General features: G+C 53.8%; 1 protein-coding gene and 1 long non-coding RNA gene across 2 annotated transcripts in view; one reads left to right on the top strand and one right to left on the bottom strand.

Annotated features, from left to right (window-relative positions):
• Positions 1-13,306: 13,306 nt before the first annotated feature.
• LOC113259376 (uncharacterized) lies at positions 13,307-14,866 on the bottom strand. The gene is made up of 3 exons (XR_006410136.3): positions 14,449-14,866; positions 14,198-14,363; positions 13,307-14,084 (listed from the first exon to the last, which is right to left on the bottom strand). It is a non-coding gene; the product is annotated as an uncharacterized LOC113259376 (long non-coding RNA).
• A 131-nt stretch (positions 14,867-14,997) lies between these two features.
• Positions 14,998-19,499, top strand: part of SYNJ2 (synaptojanin 2) — a 98,220-nt gene continuing 93,718 nt past the window's right edge. Inside the window, 1 exon segment of the mRNA XM_026505137.4 lies at positions 14,998-15,207. Within this exon segment, the coding sequence (XP_026360922.3) occupies positions 15,081-15,207 (127 nt within the window). The 5' untranslated portion in view covers positions 14,998-15,080.

The raw sequence follows: 19,499 nt of genomic DNA, 5'->3' as shown, positions 1-19,499 counted from the left end.
CCCCGAGAGGACGGTGGCGTTTGTGGGCCCCGCCTGGCGCTCCTGGCGATGCCTTCGCGCTCTGGCCAACGACCCTCGCACCGTTTCCAGTCCTGCGTGACTTCCGGAACCGTCTGGGTCCCGAGTTCGGGCGGCTGTGTCACCATCCTCCTGATTTCCTCCCAGGAGTGCCGGCGACCACACGGCCAGCCTCGTCCTTCCAGGGGACGCGCCTCCGGAGCACGCGCGCTGGCAGCACCCCCCCCCCCCCGCCCCTGTCTCCGGAGAATCTTCTCGCTCTGCCCTTCCCATCCTGGCCGCCTGGGCCCCTGAACACGGATCTCAGGCTCCTCAACTCAGCCAGACCACAAAACTCAGTTCGGTTTCCCCCTCCCCGTTCTGGGCCTGGCATCTGCTTGCAGCCAGTACTTTGGGGCCGACATGGGGCTCACCCCGCTTGCTTCTCCTCTCTCAGGGATCGAAGTCCTGCGCTGCCTGGGGTCGAATGGCTGAAGCCACTTTTCATAGATTCTGTCCATTTTTCTCTTCATTTAAGGGGGGGTAACTGGCCTCTAGTCCTCCATCGTTGCTAAACGTGGAAAACGTACTATTGTTTTTAAACTCTAAGGCCAGGGTAGCTTTCCTGCTCCCAGAGAGTGCTCGGCACGCACATCCGTCCCAATCTACTGTACTGTGAAGCGCGTTCCAGAAGTCCCCGTGAAAACACAAGCAGAAGGTTGAACAAAAATCAAAATGGCTGCACGGATGCTTCGGCAGGGCTCCGTTTTCCGCTGCGTAAGCTTTCTTTCCTTGCTCTCTTCTGCAGACCTCCCCTCCTTCCTTCTTAGCCTTTTGTTTCAGGAACCCAGGACGTCCCCTCCTCCCCGCAAGCATGGGAGCCTGGCAGCAAGCACACACTGCCTGTCGGAATTTCCCTGTAAGCCCCCAGCCCGTTGGCCGGCAAGGCAACAAAGCCAGCGTTCCTCTTTCTCCCAGGCTGTCTTCGCCTTCTAGTTCGTCTGCGAAGCCCGGAGGCGGATTTTGGGCAACACCTGCAGAGGCAGTACGTGGTTTGCTGCGTCGTGGCTCTCGCCTTCCTCTGGGCCCACGGTGCGCCCTGCTTCCCCAGGTGTCACCGTGTGCCTTGCTCTGGCCAAAGAGCGATGTTGCACTTGCACGGGGACGCACGGGATTGTGGGTGCGCATCTCTCCGGCTCTTCTCCGCGGCCCACGGTGACAAGGGGAGGAGGCGCTGAAGGGTTCAAGCAGCTTAGAACACAGAGCCAACACACACAGGGGAGGTGGCCCCAGGAGCTGCTGCCCACCGCTCCCCCCCCCCCCCCCGCACAGAATTGTCACCAGCGAGAAATAACCCCTGCCACGCTGAGCCACTGGATTGGAGTTGGGTCTCCGGTAGCACGAGCTGCACCGCATCCCCTCTGATCGGTATAGTCGCTCATCACTGAGCCAGAGTGTGAATTCACCCTAACCCTAAACAGGTGGCCAACAGGAAATATGTTGGCTTAAGGAAGCAGACGCATTTGAAAATGGGCCATTTGGAAAACTCTCGACCCACCTCAAAATGAAGAGCAGGAAGAAGCAAAACAAAAATTTACAAAGGCAAATAAACCACTTTTGTGAGATTCAGTTCTTTTGTTGACGTGTTTACATCACTCCAGACAGATCGATCCATTGTAGTTCAGGAGTGTTTATTCTCCCAGCACCACACATCTGAACAGAGTGAGAAGTGAGCTCCCGTAAACCGAAGGCTCTGCCTACAGATGCAGCAGTACTGACCCCCTCCCCCTCCCCGGGGAATTAAGGTTTTCTGGGGGAGCCCTCTGTTCTTGATCCTTTTCTTTTGGAAAATATTAACTGCATTGTCTAGTGCCTTGGAAATGTCTTCGTGGTTAAGATTTACTTCCCACCCTCTTTAGAGGTACGTGTGTGAGCCGCTTTTTCTAACTTGCTTCTAAGATAGGAATTCTTGGCCGTGTGGTCCATGTAATTGCCATGTATCGTGGTTTGTGGCGGGGCGCAGGGCTGAGGGAGCATCTGGCTCCAGGGGTCCCAGACAGACCAGGTTCGGCCACTCGCCGCAGACAGAACCCAAAGGCAGAGAAACGAGTGGGTGATGGAACAGGAAAGGGACTTATCCAGTGCGGCCAGTGCCGGGAAGACAGACTAGCGTCTCAGAGACGGTCTCCAAAGTGCTCCAAGTCCTTCCAGGTTTATATAAGGAGAATTGGGGCAAAGGTGGGTGGGCGCTTGCAGGTGGGCCGGGAAGGTCCTGTCCATCGTTGTCATGGACTCAGTCACGGCCAGGGTCTTGCTGGCTCGGGGCAGGCCTTGTTGCTTGAGGGGTAGTTTCGGTTCCCGTTACGGGAGGCTTCGCCCACGGGGTCTTCTGTGTGAGCCGAGAGCCCAGCTGGGAAGTCTGAGGTCAAGAGGGAGGCAGCCGAAATCCTCTTTCGGTACCACAGACAATTGCAGGGATATTATTTGTGTGCATGTTTTCCATTATTTTCAGAGGGGGAGCCACCGCTGATTTCTAACATTTCTGGGGAAAGGGGTTTATACCTTTCGTTATCTTATGAAAAGTGCGGGTGACTCGGGTAAGGATTCAGAGGTACTGCTTTAAAGACAGAGTGGATTTCCTCATCGTACCAGACTTGCTCACATTTCATCCGCCACATCCTGGTCTCCTCCCTCTTTCCCTTTCCTTGTAACACATGGACTGAAGGAATGTCCTGAAGAGGGAGGGATGGGTAATCTCACAAGTGGACGGGAGGTAGTTCCCACTGGGCCCTCAGAGCTTCCAGATGGTTCCCCCGGTCAGCTGTCTAAGCAAGACCCCGTATTTCAGTCCGGGGGGTCACTATGGAAAGCACCAGGGGCTCCTGCCGCCCAGAACCTCTGGGATAAGTGGGACCAGATGGCAGAGCGAAGATCTGCTCTCCCCCTTTGGCCAGTGGAGGGGAGAAAGGGAAAGGAGCTGAGGCTCGAGGAGAAAGGAGATATCCTTCTGCTACAGAGGTGTGTTTCCTTCAGAGCCCACGGCCGTGTGTGGCCCCCAGCAGAGTGTGAGATTTATGTGGGAAGGGTTTTGGGAAGAAGAGGGAAACTGTGGCAGAGAGGAGAGAGAGAGAGGGCAGTGAAGAGAGTGAGAAGACCCTGGCTATCTAGTCCATATTATTGTTTAAATAAATACGTGCAGGCCCCAGTGTGTGCCGGGTGGAGGCAGGAAGCAGGTGGAGCGTGGAAACCCCTCTCTGACTGCAGACATTGCTGCTTGCAAGGCTTCGGGGGAGCAGGATGGGGAGTCACCACCGATTTCCAACATAAATATGCTTAGAGGCACAAACTCTGGGGCATTTTTATAGTTCAAAAACCATGTCTTGGGGCGCCTGGGTGGCAGGCGTTGAGCGTCTGACTCTTGGTTTCAGCTCAGGTCGTGATCTCAGGGTCGTGGGATCGAGTCCCACGTCAGGCTCCGTGCTCAGCGGGGAGTCTGCTTGAGGATTCTCTCCCTCTCCCTCTGCTCCTCCCACTCATGGACTCTCTCTCTCTCTTTAAACTAAATAAATAAATCTTAAAAAAAAAAAAAAACAAACCATGTCTTTATTGAGAAGCAAACAGAATACCTCTTTTAACAAGGAATCCTTTAGGAAACTAGAAATAAGAACCTAAGACGGACAGGTGCCAAGTGACCTGGGGTCACAGCTCCCTTTTACTTTCTGTCTTGCTTACGAAGCTGTGACAGATCTTTCCTTAGTTCTCATTTTTGTTGCATCTTACTTGGATTTGTGTTCAGTTTTGTGGTTAAAACAGTCACAAAGTTTCATCTGAGAAAGGCTGTCTTGTTTATTCGGTTGTGGTCAGCTTTGACTTCCATGCTCCCTGTAGAGACAGGTCTGTACAATGACAAGGTGGCCTCCTGCTTCTAGAGCTATGGGGAGAATACCCATGCCCAGTGCCATACTCAGTAAACAAGGACAAACACTCTGGCCTGCAGAATTCATCAGCTGCACAGTGGAAAAACAAGTTCTCTCAAAGAGAGAAAATACGAAATCAGAGGCAGTGTAGCCAATGGGAAAAAACACAGGGTGAGGAGTCTGGAGAGCTGGTGTCTAATAGCAAGTCTTATCAGGGCCTCAGTCTCTTGTAGCAAATCAGAAATCATTCCTGTCCTTTCCACTTCGTGACTGCCTTGGGAGGAAAGAAATGACATATGGAAAAAATTAAAATAACATAACCGTTTCTAAGGCAGCACTGAGCCTTATGCCAAAATAACAAGACTGATGATCTGACGCTGACTGTTCTAGACACAGGAGACACTGCTGGTCAGCCAACCCCAAACCCATTCATGCCCATTCCCTTTTCTCTCTTGTCCATCTCAACCAAAGAGACAGGAAAAGTCCGCATTGTAGCTAATGCCAACTGTGTGACAGAGTTCTGGCCAATGAGACTTACGTGGAAATGTGTTGGGGGTTTCTGGAAAAAGCCTTTTGCCTTTTTCTTATAAAAGAGACGGAGCTGACTTGGATTCCTCTCTCCTTTATCTTGAATATAGGTGTGATGGCTGGAGCTGAAGCAGCCATTTTGTGATCCTGAAGACAATGCCAACATGCTAATGATGCAGTAGGTTGGGTCTGAGGACCCCAAAGGGGCCCAGCAGGACCAGCGAAGAGGGTCCTTGGCTTTGTGCAGGGTAGAAATCAAATGCGAGCAGAGAAAGTAAAAGCACAGTTTATTGAATAGTGTAAGTGACAGGTAGAAAATAGCAGATGGAATGTCTGGGAGACTTGGAAAGGATAAGAAAATGAGTCTCTTCGTCATTTGGGGCTAGAGGCTTATATTGGAAAAGGGGTCTAGGATACATGTTCTTTCAGAAATCCAGGACAGGGTCTGATCAAAGGTGAGTGACTGGGTAATAGGTGTTATTTTATAAATCATGGAAGGTAGCGGGTGTTGATGCCAGTGTGGGCCAAGGTTTGTTCGAAGCTAATGTTCTGGAACATGTTTGGGATCTAGCTCTTCTTAGATGTGATCAGGTGTTGGGAGCCTAGGACAAAAACTCAGAGAATGATTAACTCTCTCGCTTCCCATTGGAGTGGGAACATAGTTTCTTTGGTTTTCAGTCAGAAATATAGGGGGCGCCTGGATGGCTCAGTCGGTTAAGCATCTGCCTTCGGCTCAGGTCATGATCTAGGGGTCCTGGGATCGAGCCCCGAGTCCAGACTCCCTGCTCAGCGGAGAGCCTGCTTCTCCCTCTCCTTCTGCCACCCCCCCTGCTTGTGTGCACTCTCTCTCTCTCTCAAATAAATAAATAAAATCTTTAAAGTCCATATCTAGAGCATGTGTAAATAGGGCCTCAAGGGAAAACAGCAGAGACGGAGCCTTCCTAACGCGGAGTCCCATCAGCTTCCCTACCTCAGTAACAATTACGGTACAGAAAGAAAGAGCTGAGAGCTGCCCTGCCTGCGGATACCCTACCGCGAGAATCCCGGTTCATCTAAGACTTCTAGATTTGAGTTTTCCATTGCTTCCAGCCAAAGCCTTTTAAAGTACCCCTGATACACGGACTACAATATGTTATTACTGGAAGATATAACTAATTTTAATCAAAAGGGAATGACCAGGTAATGGTCCAAAATTTCACTGTATTTTTCAACACTGTATGACAAAGCAAAATTTAAGAGCAAATGTTGTAAGAATTTCTATTTTGGGGCGCCTGGGTGGCTCAGTCGGTTAAGTGTCTAACTCTTGCTTTTGGCTCAGGTCACGATCTCAGGGTTCTGGGCTTGAGCCCTGTGTCAGGGTCCCCACTCAGCAGGGAGTCTGCTTGTCCCCCTTTCTCCCTCTGCCCGTCCCCCTGCTCACACCCTCTCTCGCTCTCAAATAAATAAATAAATCTAGAAAAAAAAAAGAATTTCTATTTCAATAATTTTTAAACGTACAGTAAAAGAGCATAGTTGTAGATACATATTTTATTTATATAATTTATATTTTTAAAATTTTTATTTTGTTTTTAGTTCATTACAAATGTATACTTTGAAAGTTTTTAAACATGCAGAAAAGTACACACATCAAGAAACTGTTTCTTTTCTCACACACCCACAGGAGGGGTCATCACCCAGCCTCCCACTTGCATTCCTCCAGAAATGGGGAGCTTACTTCTACACAAGGCAGTCTTTTTTCTTCTTTTTGACCCCTAATTCCTAGAAAAATCTTTTGAACCTTGAACTCAAACTTACCCCCCATAACTTTTCCCCCTGCTGTCTGGAGTGACGATGTATAGGCCTTGTTCTAAAACCCCTGGTGGCATTTTCTCTATCTATGGATCTTGGAAGCCACTCAGAAAGGAGGTATTTCAGAGGAGGGTCAAGGATGGAACAGAAACAGGCCTGCCCATCGGCTGAGGTGGGAGCACATTCCAGAGGCCTGAGTCTCCCCCTGAGCAGGAACGTGCCCCTCCCCGCCCCCGCCCCCCGCTATTTGCCTGGCTCTGGTGCCAGGCATAGGAGGGGAGTGGGGGAAAGACCTTGGCTGTCAGAACCACTTGAGCTGACAATGACTGAACAGCCAGAACCGTCTCGATCATTGTCCTGCCGCTGGTAGGTGCTCTCTGAGTGTGGAACTGAACCGACAGGCAGACGCTAGCTGTTCGCGGCATCTGAAAGGCCCCACACCCTGACCTGGAACGGGTGTGCTTTGGCTGGTTTTCCAGCTGCGATGCTGGATTCAGGCGCGGCTGGCAGCTGGCACGCCTGCGTGCGGCACTTGGTCTTGGCCACAGAAGTCAAGAAAGCCCCCCGGGGCCCCAGAGCCCACGGGTGCCCACACAAGCTGTCTCTGTTTCAACCCATCTAAGCAGCAGGTGTTGTTGACCTTCAGCAGGAGATGGGGAGGGAAGGAAGACGCCCAGGACCTGGGGGCAGAGAGGGCCGGCGTCGCACAGACACGTGGGGGAGCGTCTGAATCACAGGGGCATCTGGGTTTGCTGAGCTCACCGCCGGCTGCCGGGCACACTCTGCTGGGGGCGGGTGAACTGTGTCCGGACCGGCTCTGGGGCAGTCCTGTGGGAGGCCGGTCTGCTTGAGGGGCCCTGTGAGAAAAAGCAAAGCAAGCCTGTACCCAGGTCCCCTGACCTCAGGTCATAGGTGCCGCCCCGTGCGGGCAGGTGTGTGTAGATAGATAGATCCAGTGGCGTATATTCCTCTCTCTCAAAAATAATAACGAACCTCCAACCACCCTCCTGTGACGTCTGCCTGACACCCAACCCCCGCGTAAAGGCCAGCGGGGCCAGGCCAGCTCTCCCAGAGACTTGAGATCCCGGCCGGCCAGGGGTGGGGGTGGCAGCCAGAATGCACAGTGGTTTCTGCCCCGAGTGACTGCAGACAGCTAGACAGGATCCCACTTGATTCCCTCGCAGCTGGTGAATGTCAGCTCAGTCGGCTGGGCTGCCCAGGCCGTGGGCTGCCTGCGACAGTCAGTACAGAGCCCCCCTCCTGCTGCTCCGATCAGCGCGACCCCTCAGTATTTCCCACGTTATCAGGACCCTGTGCATCAGTATTTCGATTCTGGACTCTGGGAATGAAAGACAAGGCACGTACCCTCTGAGCTGCCAGCTGCCCCATGTCTGCTTCAGAGGCTTGATTTCCCAGCCAGCTCCAAGCAGGTGTTCCTACGTCCTTCGTTTCTTCACTCAACAAGGACTCCTTGAACTCCAGGCGCCGGGGGTCCGATACTAACCATACAGATGCAGCCCTAGCTTTGCGGACCAGCGGGATGGGGGGACACACGGAGTGATGGCTAGCACATCCCTAGTGCCCACTGCGGCCCCGCACCGTCCCATACCCCTTCCCTGAATATTCCTTCTCATGAATCCATACAATAGATGAGGCATCTGAGGCACCAGGAAGGTAAGTAAATTGCTCAAGGTTGCCCAGTGGGGAAAGGGTAGATCTAGGCTTCAGACCCAGGCCATCGGGCTGCATCATTCCTGCCTTGGACTCCCACGTGATTTTGTCTGTGAAGGCAAGCCAGTGAAGCCCAGTGCATGAAGCATTCAGAGAGTGAACTGCCAGCAAGGGAAAGGGCAGGGAGATGTGGCGGGGAAATCGTGGGGTCAGAGCGCTCTGAAGGGTTGCGCGCGTGTAGGCTGAAGAAAGCAAGCTGGCCAAGGAGGGAACTTTCTGAGCATCACTAAAGACAAAACCGCAGTGGGCGGGAACGATGAAAGTGGAAAGACAAACTAATTGGTCACCATTGCAGGATGTGAATGGACCAGTTCGCAGTCATTATTTGAATGCTAGTAAATAGAGGAAAAGAATCCTATTCTGCCTGTTTTGTTTGTATGCCCATTTGGGTAACTTAGAGTCGATGGGAATTTTCCGTGTCTAGAATTTCGGCTACCAGTGAAGAAGGAATGAGAGAGTAGGATATAACTGTTGGCAAGGATTACAGCGTGGAGGGTAGGGGTCGTTATGGCACATGGAGGAGCAGCGGGACGTATGCTTCCTGATGGGAAGCACACACCACACCATGGGTCACAATGTGCTCGAGCTTCTATATCGTCCACGCCCCCCTCCCGCCACCCCCCCCCCCCCGCTATGGGCAAAGCAGCCAGAGGATGGCGCCACAGGGACCACGCTCAGCAGAGTCCCGTCATCCCCTTGATTACGCTCCCCGCAAGTCAGAGCGTCGCCAGAGGAGTGTGTCCGGCGTGCTCAGCAGGCTTTCGGAAGTGGAGAAACTGGAAGTCAGCCCAGGAAAGCCATGAGTGTGATGAGCGTGATGGAGACCAGGAGACACGAGGAGCGGTCCAGGAGCCTGGAGTGTTCCATCGGGGAAGCTAAGGGGGTTCAGAGTCACTGCCCCCAAGGCTCCTGTGTGCTTTTAATCCTCTAAGTCGACAACGAGATCTTCGGGCATACAGAGGGTGAAGCAAGAAGAAACGGGATGTAGAGAAGAACTGCTGTATCCCCAGCCGGCTTCTGCAGCTGTGCCGTCGGGGCTGGACCCGCGGCAGGCTTTGCCATCTGCTCCTTGAGACGCGTCCTTCCCTTGGACTCCAGGACGCTGTCACTGCCGGGTGCCCTCCCACCTCACGGGCGTCCCCCCACTCGGCGCCACAGGCCAGCCCCCAGCGCCTGGCGAACTCATCCAGGCCCCAGGCTGTAATGCCATCAGGATGTCCATGGCCTCGTGTTTACATCTCCGCGCAGCCTCGCCTGTGGACTACAGGCTTGCGTGACCAACTGCCCCCGCGCCACCTCATATATGGGATGTCACAGGCATCCCAAACTCACGTGACCAGCCATCGGCTCCTCCATCTGCTGTCTCCACCTGACGGCAGTGCCAGCCTTCCTGTTGCTCTGGCCAAAGCGTGGGGGTGTCCGAACTCCTGTCTTTTCCCCCGATTATTATCTGCTCTAACACCAAAACCAATGGCTCACCCTTCCAAGGCCTACACAGAATAGGACCATTTCTCTCCACCCCCCTCCCATTCTCCCTGTGGCACCCCCAGCAATGGCCTCCCTCTCTGCTCTCTGCTCTCCCTCCCTCTGCCCTGCACTCGGGTTTCAACTCAGCAGTTGGGATGGTCTGATGAAAACAGCGTCTGAGCATGTCACTGCTGTGCTCCCGTCTCTCAGAGCAAAAGTCCATGTCACCGTGGCCCACGTCCCCTCCACCTCCCCCTGTCCAGGCACTCCCTCCCCAGGGATTTGCACTGACTGTTCCTGGCACCAGAAATGCCCTTTCCTGAGATACCCTTGGGCTCATTCCCTCGATTACTTCAGTTCCTAACTCTGACAACACTTCTCAACAAGACCCCCCGTGACCCCCGTTTAAAATTGTCTCCCCCCCCCCCAGCAGTCTCCTGTCCTCCACAGCACTTTGTCACCTAGGATGTTATGCATTTTGTGTGTTTGACGTCCCCTCTGTCTGTGACAGGGACTTTTCTCTGTTTTGTGTGCTGCTATTTCTCCAGCGTCCAGAACAATCCTTGGCACACAGTAGGTGCTCAGAAAATATTTGTTCACTAAATTCATCAGCCAGGGTAAGAATCACTGCAATGGACGACCGCAGAAGCTGAATTCTCCGCCCTCGCAGATCGAGGTGGTTCTAAGCAGATTCATTTATTCACTGGCCTGGCTCCTTGGCTCCCACTAGGAATCAGGTACCGTTCTTGGACCGGGGAGATGCCAGGCACACATCAGACAAAACAAAACATCGCTGCTCAGCGAGCTTGTAACGGTGGGAGGAGGGTGACAGACAGGCTAAGTAAGTAAATAAGCGATTTCTTATGTTAGCGAGGGATGCGTGCTGAGGAGGAAATTTGAGCTGGGAAGGAGATATGAGATAGTGTATTCGTCTGTTTGGCCACCCGAACAAAGTTCCACAGACGGCGGGCTTAAACAACAGAAGTTTATTTCTCACAGTTCCTGAGGCTGGAGGTCAGAGGTCACAGTGTTGGCGAGCCCAGGTCCCGAAGCCCTCTTTCCCTGCGTCTGTAGACGGCCATCTTCCCCTGTGGCTTCACACGGTCTTCCCTCTGTGCAGGCCTGTGTCCTGACCCCCTCTTCTTACAGGCACACAGTCAGGTTGGATTAGGGCCCACCCACGTGGCTTCACTGTAGCTGAATCACCACGTGGTTTCATTTTAGCTGTCTCCAAACACAGTCACATGCTGACTGTGAGTTTGCAGTGATACAGCTCAGCCCATAATAGGGGGTTGGGTGGGTGGAGGAAATTTAGGTGGAGATGCTCAGAGGTAGGTTATGTGTGTTGGCTGAACAGAACAGAAGCTGATGGCCCGGGAGGGCAGGGTCCTGCATCACAGTGGACGTGGGCTTCTGGGAGTGTGGGTGTTCATGGGGAGCAGAGGGGAGGGTGACTAGTTCCAGGCTCACAGTCTTGGGCAAGGAGGGGCAGGGGTGAGGTGGTAGAAGGAGGCAGTCACTCTCTCAGCGCTGGAACGCTGTTCCTGGCCGAAGGGAGCCACCTGGCCCAAGGCTGTAGCCACCTTGGAAGCAGAGACGGGTCGATGCATTCAGGACACTCCAGGGGCCACACCACTCTCGTCAGTGAGGCCTGCACAGCAGCTCAACTTCATTCTCCCTTCCCTTGGCGTGGGGCCTGAGAACCCTCCCCAGTATGCCTCTGCTGGCGAATTCCCCAGCTCAGAGTCTGTGTCACAGAGAACCAAACCCGAGTTGACGGGGAGGCTAACAGTGGTCAGACCCTGGGTATATTTTTAAGGCATTGCTGACAGGATTGAGACATTGTCCTCCTTTGGCAAAGAACCCTCGAGAGGATCAGCTGAGGTTGTCCCTAGCTTTAGGATCCCATTATCTCCTCAAGCCCAGGGGACTTGGAGCTCGCCTTCTAGAGACAACTATGGCACAGCAAATGTTCTGGGCCTTTCCGGCTTTCCTCAGTTCCCATTCCCACCCCCTTTTTTGCTTATTGGGGGTTCAGCCGGAGCCAGGCCTTTGGAAGGATGATGCCTCTTATCCTCCTTCTCGACCCTGCCCTCCCACCGTCCTATCTCTCCGTCCGAAGAGCCCATCCTTCCACCCACGCTGGGGGCCTGGCCTTCCTCATCTCCAGAGGGGATGCACCCTTTCCACACAGGGTCTAACTCCCCCCTCCTGTCTTTGCTGCCCACCCTCCAACATGTGCAGGCCCGGCCCATCTTAGAAAGCCTCTGCGGTCCTCGCTGGCTGCATCAGATCTGTGTTTCTTGCAGACAGGCTCCTGGAGCAAGCCCACTATCCTTACTGCCTGCGGTTCCTCCTTAATTCTTTGCAAGCTGACTTTTTGCCCAACCCTCTAATAAAACTAACCACTCAAAGGTCACCAAACCAAGGTTTCTTCAGAGTCCTCATTCTTGAATTTTTTTTTAAATTTTTTAAGTAGGTTCCATACCCAGCAGGCTTGAACAAAGGACTCTGAGATCAAAAGTGGGATACTCAACCGAATAAGCCACCCAGGCGCCCCTGAATTCCTATTCATACAGACCCTTCTGAGGTTTACAACCACTGGCCACTCCTGCTTCCCTGGGCTTCTCTAATCTCTCAGGCTGCTGCTTTCGGGTCTTTTTCCCCTGCCCCTCCCAGGCTCAGATGCCTGTCTCCACGCCCCTGCGGAGACAGGCCCCTCACCACCTCCGCTGTTCCTGTCCGGTCTTTTCTACTGGGTGACCCGCTCATCTAAAGCTCAGCTCAACCCCAGCCACACCCACCAGCCTGCTCCCTAGTTCGCCTGTCTCTGTCATGGTGCCCCTCTGCCCCATTATCTAAACACGGGGCTCCCTTCTGACTCCTCGCTGTCCTTTTTGCCTCTCATGCAATCAGGCACCAGACACAGCTGTTCATTTCTTTCAAAGTTCTCCCCTCTTTCTCGCTCTGCTTTGAGGGCTTGCTGGCCTCCAGACTCCCCCAGGTCCTGCCTCCCCCAGCACAGCCAGCATGAATTTCCGGCGAGGGAGGGGTTCTCCACTCAGCGGGATGAAGGAGGTGGCTTTTCACTCCTTCCTCACTTCCTCCCCTTCCAATCACGGGCCCTCCAGGAGGACCCCATCTCAGGAGCAGAATATGCCCAGACTCTCCCCCTCAGATGGGTCCCCTTGCCTCCCCAGGTTCCACTCGCTGGTTAGGTATCAGAGCTGAGCTTTTTCCTGAATGTCTCAAGCTCTGCTACTTTCTCCATCTGCTAACTGTGCCAGCGCCCAGGGGGACCCTTGGCCCATCAAGGCAGTGTGCACGTACAGCCGGTGCTCCGTCCGCCACCCACGTTGACGGTCCATTCCAAACCAGAGGGCAGCCCCCTGAAAACCCAGCAGGCTCCTGGCTCGTTCAGCCACTTGTCAGAGGTAAGGGGACAGCCTCTACAGTTCACCGAGTCTGAGATGCACACCATACCATTGCCGAAATCTGGGCATAGCCAACAATTTAGTTACGTAGGTGAGCAGGCACCATCGTTTCTCAGTAGTACCTAAAATCGTGGTTCGTCTTCCAGTTGATTGTCTTAGATTCTATAAACTGTAAAGCTCCAGTGCTGGTCTTCACCGTAGGAAAATTCCTACAATATGTACAGCATGTCACTGTGCATAATTTGTCCCTTCAAATTATGTGATGCTAGAGAAAGCACAAAAGAGGGGGAGAGTTAAAATTTACAAAGACTAGTGAGATCTTATCTCTAATTTGTGAAACAGAGCTAAAAGAAATATAAAAACACGTCTCAAGCCACACATGAGCAAATGAGAGCTGAAATGTACATCTGTGAATCTGAGTACGTATAAATGCTATTTCCTGGGACCTCATCATTCCAGGAGGGCTTCCTGGAAGAAGTGAGCTTCAAGTTTAAAAGGAATGGAAAAGTGGGCCAGAGGCTACTTTGTATCCTTTCATGGGTACACTGTTCTCATGAGGGTAATATCTCCATTTCACAGAGGAAGAAAGTGTGTGGACAGCTTCTGAGCATCATACCTGGGATATCCACCACTTCAAAACTGAATTTGTGAGCAACAGGACAGGCTGAGGAATGATTTGAATCTCTGCCAGTGGTTTACATTTACTTTATTCCCCAATTCATCCCCTGGGAGGTTGTCCACGACCATTGAATATGGTCATTCCCAGTCGTTCCTGAATGTCTGCAAGGGCACCAGACTGTCCTGCTTGGCCCTCGGTGCTCTGCTCCTTCTGGAACATGCTCTGGAGACAAAGAGCTTGACCCACCGTCTTCTCAAGGTGAGCAGGTTGGGGTGAGAGGAGCCCAGTTGGTCTGGGAGCCTGATGGAGGTGTCTGGGACTGTCCATACACCCCATGACAGGAGAAGGAAACGAAACCTCCAAACCCACCCACGCAAGGAGCCCTTCAGGGTAAGCCCTCCCACTTCTCCCCTCCCCTGCAGATGACCAGTGCCAAGAGGGGCCCCGCCTCCCTTGACAGCTGCGAGGGCATCCGGGTAGGGGCCGCAGACTCCGGTGGATGATGCACGGGTTTGTGCTGAGGTCCTCGGGCCACAGGTACGAACTGGCTGATTGCTGTGTCTGCCCTGAAGTCACGGATTAGACCCAGAGCGGGAGGAGGGGCTGCAAGATGGAGGGGAGAAGGCAGCTGCAGGGAGAGAGGAGACCCCTCGCTCTGCCCCCACCAGCACCTCACAGCTGCCCCGCTTGTTACTTGCCGATCTTTCAGCCCTGACCTCTGACTCGGCCCCCATCCGGTGAGCCGGTGGGACAGGTACAGCCGCCATCTGACCGGGGAGGAAAGCTGGCTCAGAGAAGTCAAGGTCACAGAAGGGGCACGCCTAGAAGTCATGGTCTCCGTTTTCTCTGAGACAACACGCCTCTGATCCGCTCAAATTCTCCCTGGTGTGGATCACAATATCCTCACGTCTGGAAAGCTAGTAAAAGGCAACATTTCTTGAACACTTCCCACTCGCCGGGCACTCACCGAGCCCCCTCTGGGAGTTAACTGGCTCCTCAGCGCCACCTTAACCCCGCCTCTCCCGCAGGGCAACTGAGGCACAGAGCGTTGAAGGGCCGGGCCCAGGGTCGTCACCGCCTGGGCCGGGACTGGGGAGCGCAGGCCGCCGGCTCCCGCCCGGCCGCGGGCCGGGCCCGGGCTGCCCATATAAGGCCGCGGCGCCCTGCAGCGTTTCAGGCTCAACGGGGCACCCCGCGGCCGCGTCCTCCCGCGCGTCCAGGAATGTGTGGAATCTTCCTCCTGGCTGCCGCCCGCCGCAGGGAGGACTTCCCCTCCGGCCAGGGGCCCGGGATTAGCCCCCCTCCCCCAGCAAGGCCTCGGGGGCGCGGGGCGCCGACGCCAGGCCCGCCCGGCCGCCCGCAGCTGCCTGGCCGCTGGGGGGAGCGCGGCGCCTTCGCGAGCGGGAGGCGGGAGGCGGGAGGCGGCCGTGCGCCCTCACCTGCCCGGGGCGGCGCGGCTCGGCGGGGGCGGGAGGGGAGGCCGGGGAGGAGCCTGCGCGGGGCCGGCAGCCGGGCCCAAAGTGAAACTCCTGGCGCTTGCGGGAGCGCGGGGAGCGGAGCCGGGCTGCGCGCCCTCGGGCCGGACGCGCCCCGGCGCCCATGGCGCTGAGCAAGGCGCTGCGGCTGCTCGGGCGGCTGGACGCCTCGGGGGAGTGGAGCGTCCTGCTGGAGGCGCGCGGCCGCGGGGACTGCCTGCTCTTCGAGGCCGGCACAGTGGCCACGCTCGGTGAGTGCGACCGCGCCGCGGACCCGGGGTTGGGGCCGCGCGCCCTTGGTCTGCCGTCCCGGGGAGCGGCGCCCCAGACTTCGAGAAATGGGCACCTCCCTTCCCCGAGGTGACCAGCCCCGGGCGGCGCCGAGACAGCCGGGGCGTCGGGGTCGCGCGCGGGGTGCGGGCCGCCCGTTTGAATGATGTGACCCCGGGGACGCCGGAGTGCCCCTCAGGCTGGGCCCAGGGCGTGGCGGCCCGCAGCACCTCCTGGGGAACTGCCGTCGCCGCGCCCGCCGGGTGTTGCGTTCTTGGAGAGCCGGTGTGGCCTTTTCTGCCCCGTGCTCCGCCGGGACGCCTTACAGAGTCACCACGATCCCAGGGGATGGATTTAGGCGCCGCCCGGACCCCGTGCCCGGCGCTCGTTTTCTTTTGCACCTGTTGATGAAACCAGTGATTGCCCGTTGGTTTGTGTTGGCTAGCTTCTGTTTCGGAGGGGATGGGGGACGCAAGCACGGGCACATAGACCCCGGAGAAACCTCTGATGGCAGCTTTATTTACCTCCCATAGATAGTTGGCCCAGAAGCATCGGTTATGCAAAGTGCAGGACTTGTAAGCAAATGTACTACCTGGTGACTGTACCTTTCTGCTGGATGTATTTGAAGTTAGATGCCAAGCCAGTGTATTTCACGTCTGTGCTTCAGGAAGTGTTGAGACTGGCCTTGTGCCAAGGACTTTAGCGATGATCTCATTTAACTTTCACAATTCCGCAAAAGAGCTCCTATTATTCCCATATTATAGATGAGTAAACTGGGGCCTGAAGAGGCTATGAAACTTGCTTGCCCCAAGGTGACACACCTCTACCTGAATCCTATGCCGTTGTTTTTAAAGATTTATTTGAGAGGGGGAGAAGGGCAGAGGGAGAGAGAGGGAATCTCAAGCTGACTCCCTGCTGAGGGTGAGCCCCAGGTGGGGCTCCATCTCACACCCTGAGATCATGACCTGAGCTGAAATCAAGAGCCAGGTGCTTCACCGAATGAGTATATGGCTGTTATTATAACGTCATATGATGCATGGCTTCCTGGTATCCCCAACCAACACCCTGCCCCTTGTTTTGTGGCTAACTACATGGGGAAGGCCAAAGTGAGCAAAATCAGGTAGGACTGTTAGAACTTTAAATTTGGACACTGGAGAGTCGGCTTCCAGCTGGTGTCCTGCTATACCCTCTTACCTTGCTCGTCCTAAACAAAGCACAGAGGAAGGTCGGTGTCTAGGTTCTGAATGACCAGTGCACTCACTCCCACAACACTTTATAAATGTCTCTAGTCTCTCCCCCACAACATTTGTATGCATGGATTCTTCAGTTAGGATATACCTCTTGGAAAAACTATCTCTCCTATTTCAGCTTCCCTCATCATTTCATTAGCATATAGTTACCGGACTTGTTTTTAGTGGCTTCGTTACCGAAGCAGTGTCTCCAGTATCGTCAGTACCATAGTGTGTGTCCAGTCTTGATTACATTATTATCGGATTATTCCAGTTTGTGCTCTGTCCCGAAAAATCCAAGTTTGGTCATTTGCTAAGGTCTTGAAAGAAAACCACAGAAATTTCCATTCCATTTTAGATGTCTACTTCATACCACATTTATCAGAGCCGAGAGATTCATTTCATGGTACAAAAATACTCCTTCATCAAAGAGATTAAAACATCTGTCACTTGGATGACGGCAAGGGTAAGCAAGGGCCATGCACACTGAAGAGTTCCTTTGAAGCCACTTGGAGAAAAAGACTTTATTTTTTCAGAAGTTAAGACTTTAAAATGATTAATGAGAAGAATATAATGCATATTTTCCATTTGGAAATTAAGTTTGGGCTGTGATGCATGTATATTACTTTGGTGATTACGGTGGGCTAGATTCTAGTACAGAGGGTGTAATGGGAGGAATTGGCTTGTCTTCAACTCATGTGCAGCCCACATTTGTCATTTCACCTAGCATTCATTTTTCAGTAGAACTTAGGCTGAGTACTTAATTTTTAAAGTCTCTTTTTCTTAAGTGAAACTATTTTTAAAAAGCAGCTGTAGCGCTTGGTGGTATTGCTGGTCCCGCGGAGGATTATAAAAGCCTTCTGTTACTAGAAAGTTGTTGTTTCAGGCTTTTCAAGTATCCTAAACACGCCACCATTTGATAGAATGGTTCTGAATTTGAAATTCCCATCTGTGTTTCAAAGGGCTAGCGTCTTTGCTTTCCTTTCCTTGACAGGGACAAGCGTACTTTCGTTTTTTCCCCCGAGAAGGTTCCAATGCCTGCTTTTGCGTGGGACCGTGCGTCTGTGGAAGCCCGGTGGCTGGCGTTGGAATCCTGCCCTTGCACCCTTTCCATGAGGTTCAAGCTTGAGGGCAGCTTCCTCTCGCTTGAGCTGTGGTTTCCTGGGATGGGTCTCCCCGGGGAGGAACGAGAGGCCAGGGAGACTTAAGTGGACGGTTTATTACCGTGTGGGTGGCGGCTTCTCCCCAGCCCGCGAGTGTTCCTCCCAGTGAGTGTTCCTCCGCTCCCTCCCGCTCTGAAGTAGATGCATGCTGCTGTTTTCAGGGGGAGCAGCGGGAGAGCTGGTGCGCCCCCCAGCCGGCTGCAAGCGCAGCTCTTCAAGGCACACTTACCCCGTAAGGATCCACACTTGAAAAGGCCTCTCACCACCAGTAGGGGCTCAGCAATTGCTTCGCATTTGCAGGCAGTGCTCAGAGACAGTCAGGGGCTTGAGCTGGGCTGAGAGTTTAGGAAAAGCTGACGATCTCTTGTGGGTCTGTGGCTGGGCGCAGTCCTTCTGTTCCTTCTGTGGTGACTCTGGGGCCGGTCTCCACGCCCCGGGCCATCGAGCCTGCTAGCAGGAAGGCTGCTGAGGGAATACTTCTAAATTCCAGCGTCTGAAAGAATTAGGTTGAGAGTCTCTCTTCAGAGTGGATCAGTGGGAACAGGGATTCGGAAGCAGAAAAGCCAAACACGTTGGCACCAATTACAAAAGTTTTTATTACGTTTTCTTGGTGACCTGATTCAAAAGTAGGAGGCCTCTCAAGCACAGGTGGAAAGCCATAGCATGGAACAGTCCCTATGGTCCGCACTCCAGAGTTAGTGTGCAGGTGTTCTCTTACTTGCACGTCTGGACGAAAAGTACGTGCTGTTTCCTTTTGTGTCTTTTAGACTTAGTGAGGACCAGGTGAAGGGAACTGTGCCTATTGTTCATGGACTGCATTTTCAGAACGAGCACGGATACTCCAAAGTTCAGCCTTCTCCAAACAGCCTCCAGGAGGGGTGGCCTGCGAGCGTCCGTGTGTTTGCACGGGTGTTTGTGAGCGAGTGCAACCCTGCCTCTTTCCCCCAAGTACGCTTGCTGCTGAACAGGGAGCCGGGGCCGTGGGGGTGGGAGGGAGGCCTGGGAGACTTAATTAACTTAATTAGTGAGTGTCCCTAAATTACGCTGAGCTTCTGGGGGAAAGTTTCTGGGTAAACTCCGGGCCTGGGTTTTCCCAGCTGCTGTGTTTATGTAGCGACCACAATATCCTGCTTTGTTTGAATTGCTGGAATGGTCAGGGAGCCAGGCGAGGCTTCTGCCGAACTCTTGCCTTGCTCACTTTCCCTGGCTTTGCGGCCCGGAATCAGATGGTCAGTGCCTTGAAGTCTGACCTGCTGAAGGGCACTGAGAGAATCCGTGAGCGGCCAGGTTATCAGCTGTCCTGGGTGAAGACTGCAGGACACGTAGGGCCAGGTGTGGGCTCCGGGCCACTGACTTGGGACACCTGGGCAGCTCCCACGTGTTGGCCTCCACGGCACATGGCGGGGTCCTTCTTCGTGCTTGTAGGTAGGCTCAGCATGATATTCACGAACATGCAAACTGGGTTAGTGTGTACTACCCGCCGCTTGCGTACCTCGCCAGTAGGAATGTCATGTTATCTTGCCAGGCTCCTTTTTGGGGCCATGTGGCTCAGAAACCTTTCCTGTAACCTTTAAGTGTGAACATTTTCAAATGTACAAAAGTAGAAGGAAAAACAAATCCCCTGTTCCTGTCACTCAGCATTGATATCTGTCAATATATCTCAATTCTGTGTCACCTGTCCCTGTATTTTTTTTTAAAGATTTTTAAAATTTTATTTGAGAGAGCAAGTGAGAGAGAACGTGAGTGGAGGGGGGAGGGGCAGAGGGAGTGGGAGAAGCCGGCTCCCCACTGAGCAGGGAACCCCATTGGTGCTTGATCCCAGGACTCTGGGATCATGATCTGAGCCAAGGGCAGATGCCTAACTGACTGAGCCACCCAGGC

This window comes from Ursus arctos, unplaced genomic scaffold (assembly GCF_023065955.2).
Source record: "Ursus arctos isolate Adak ecotype North America unplaced genomic scaffold, UrsArc2.0 scaffold_13, whole genome shotgun sequence".
Lineage (NCBI taxonomy): Eukaryota > Metazoa > Chordata > Mammalia > Carnivora > Ursidae > Ursus > Ursus arctos.
This window is presented reverse-complemented; position numbering and strand designations above follow the sequence as displayed.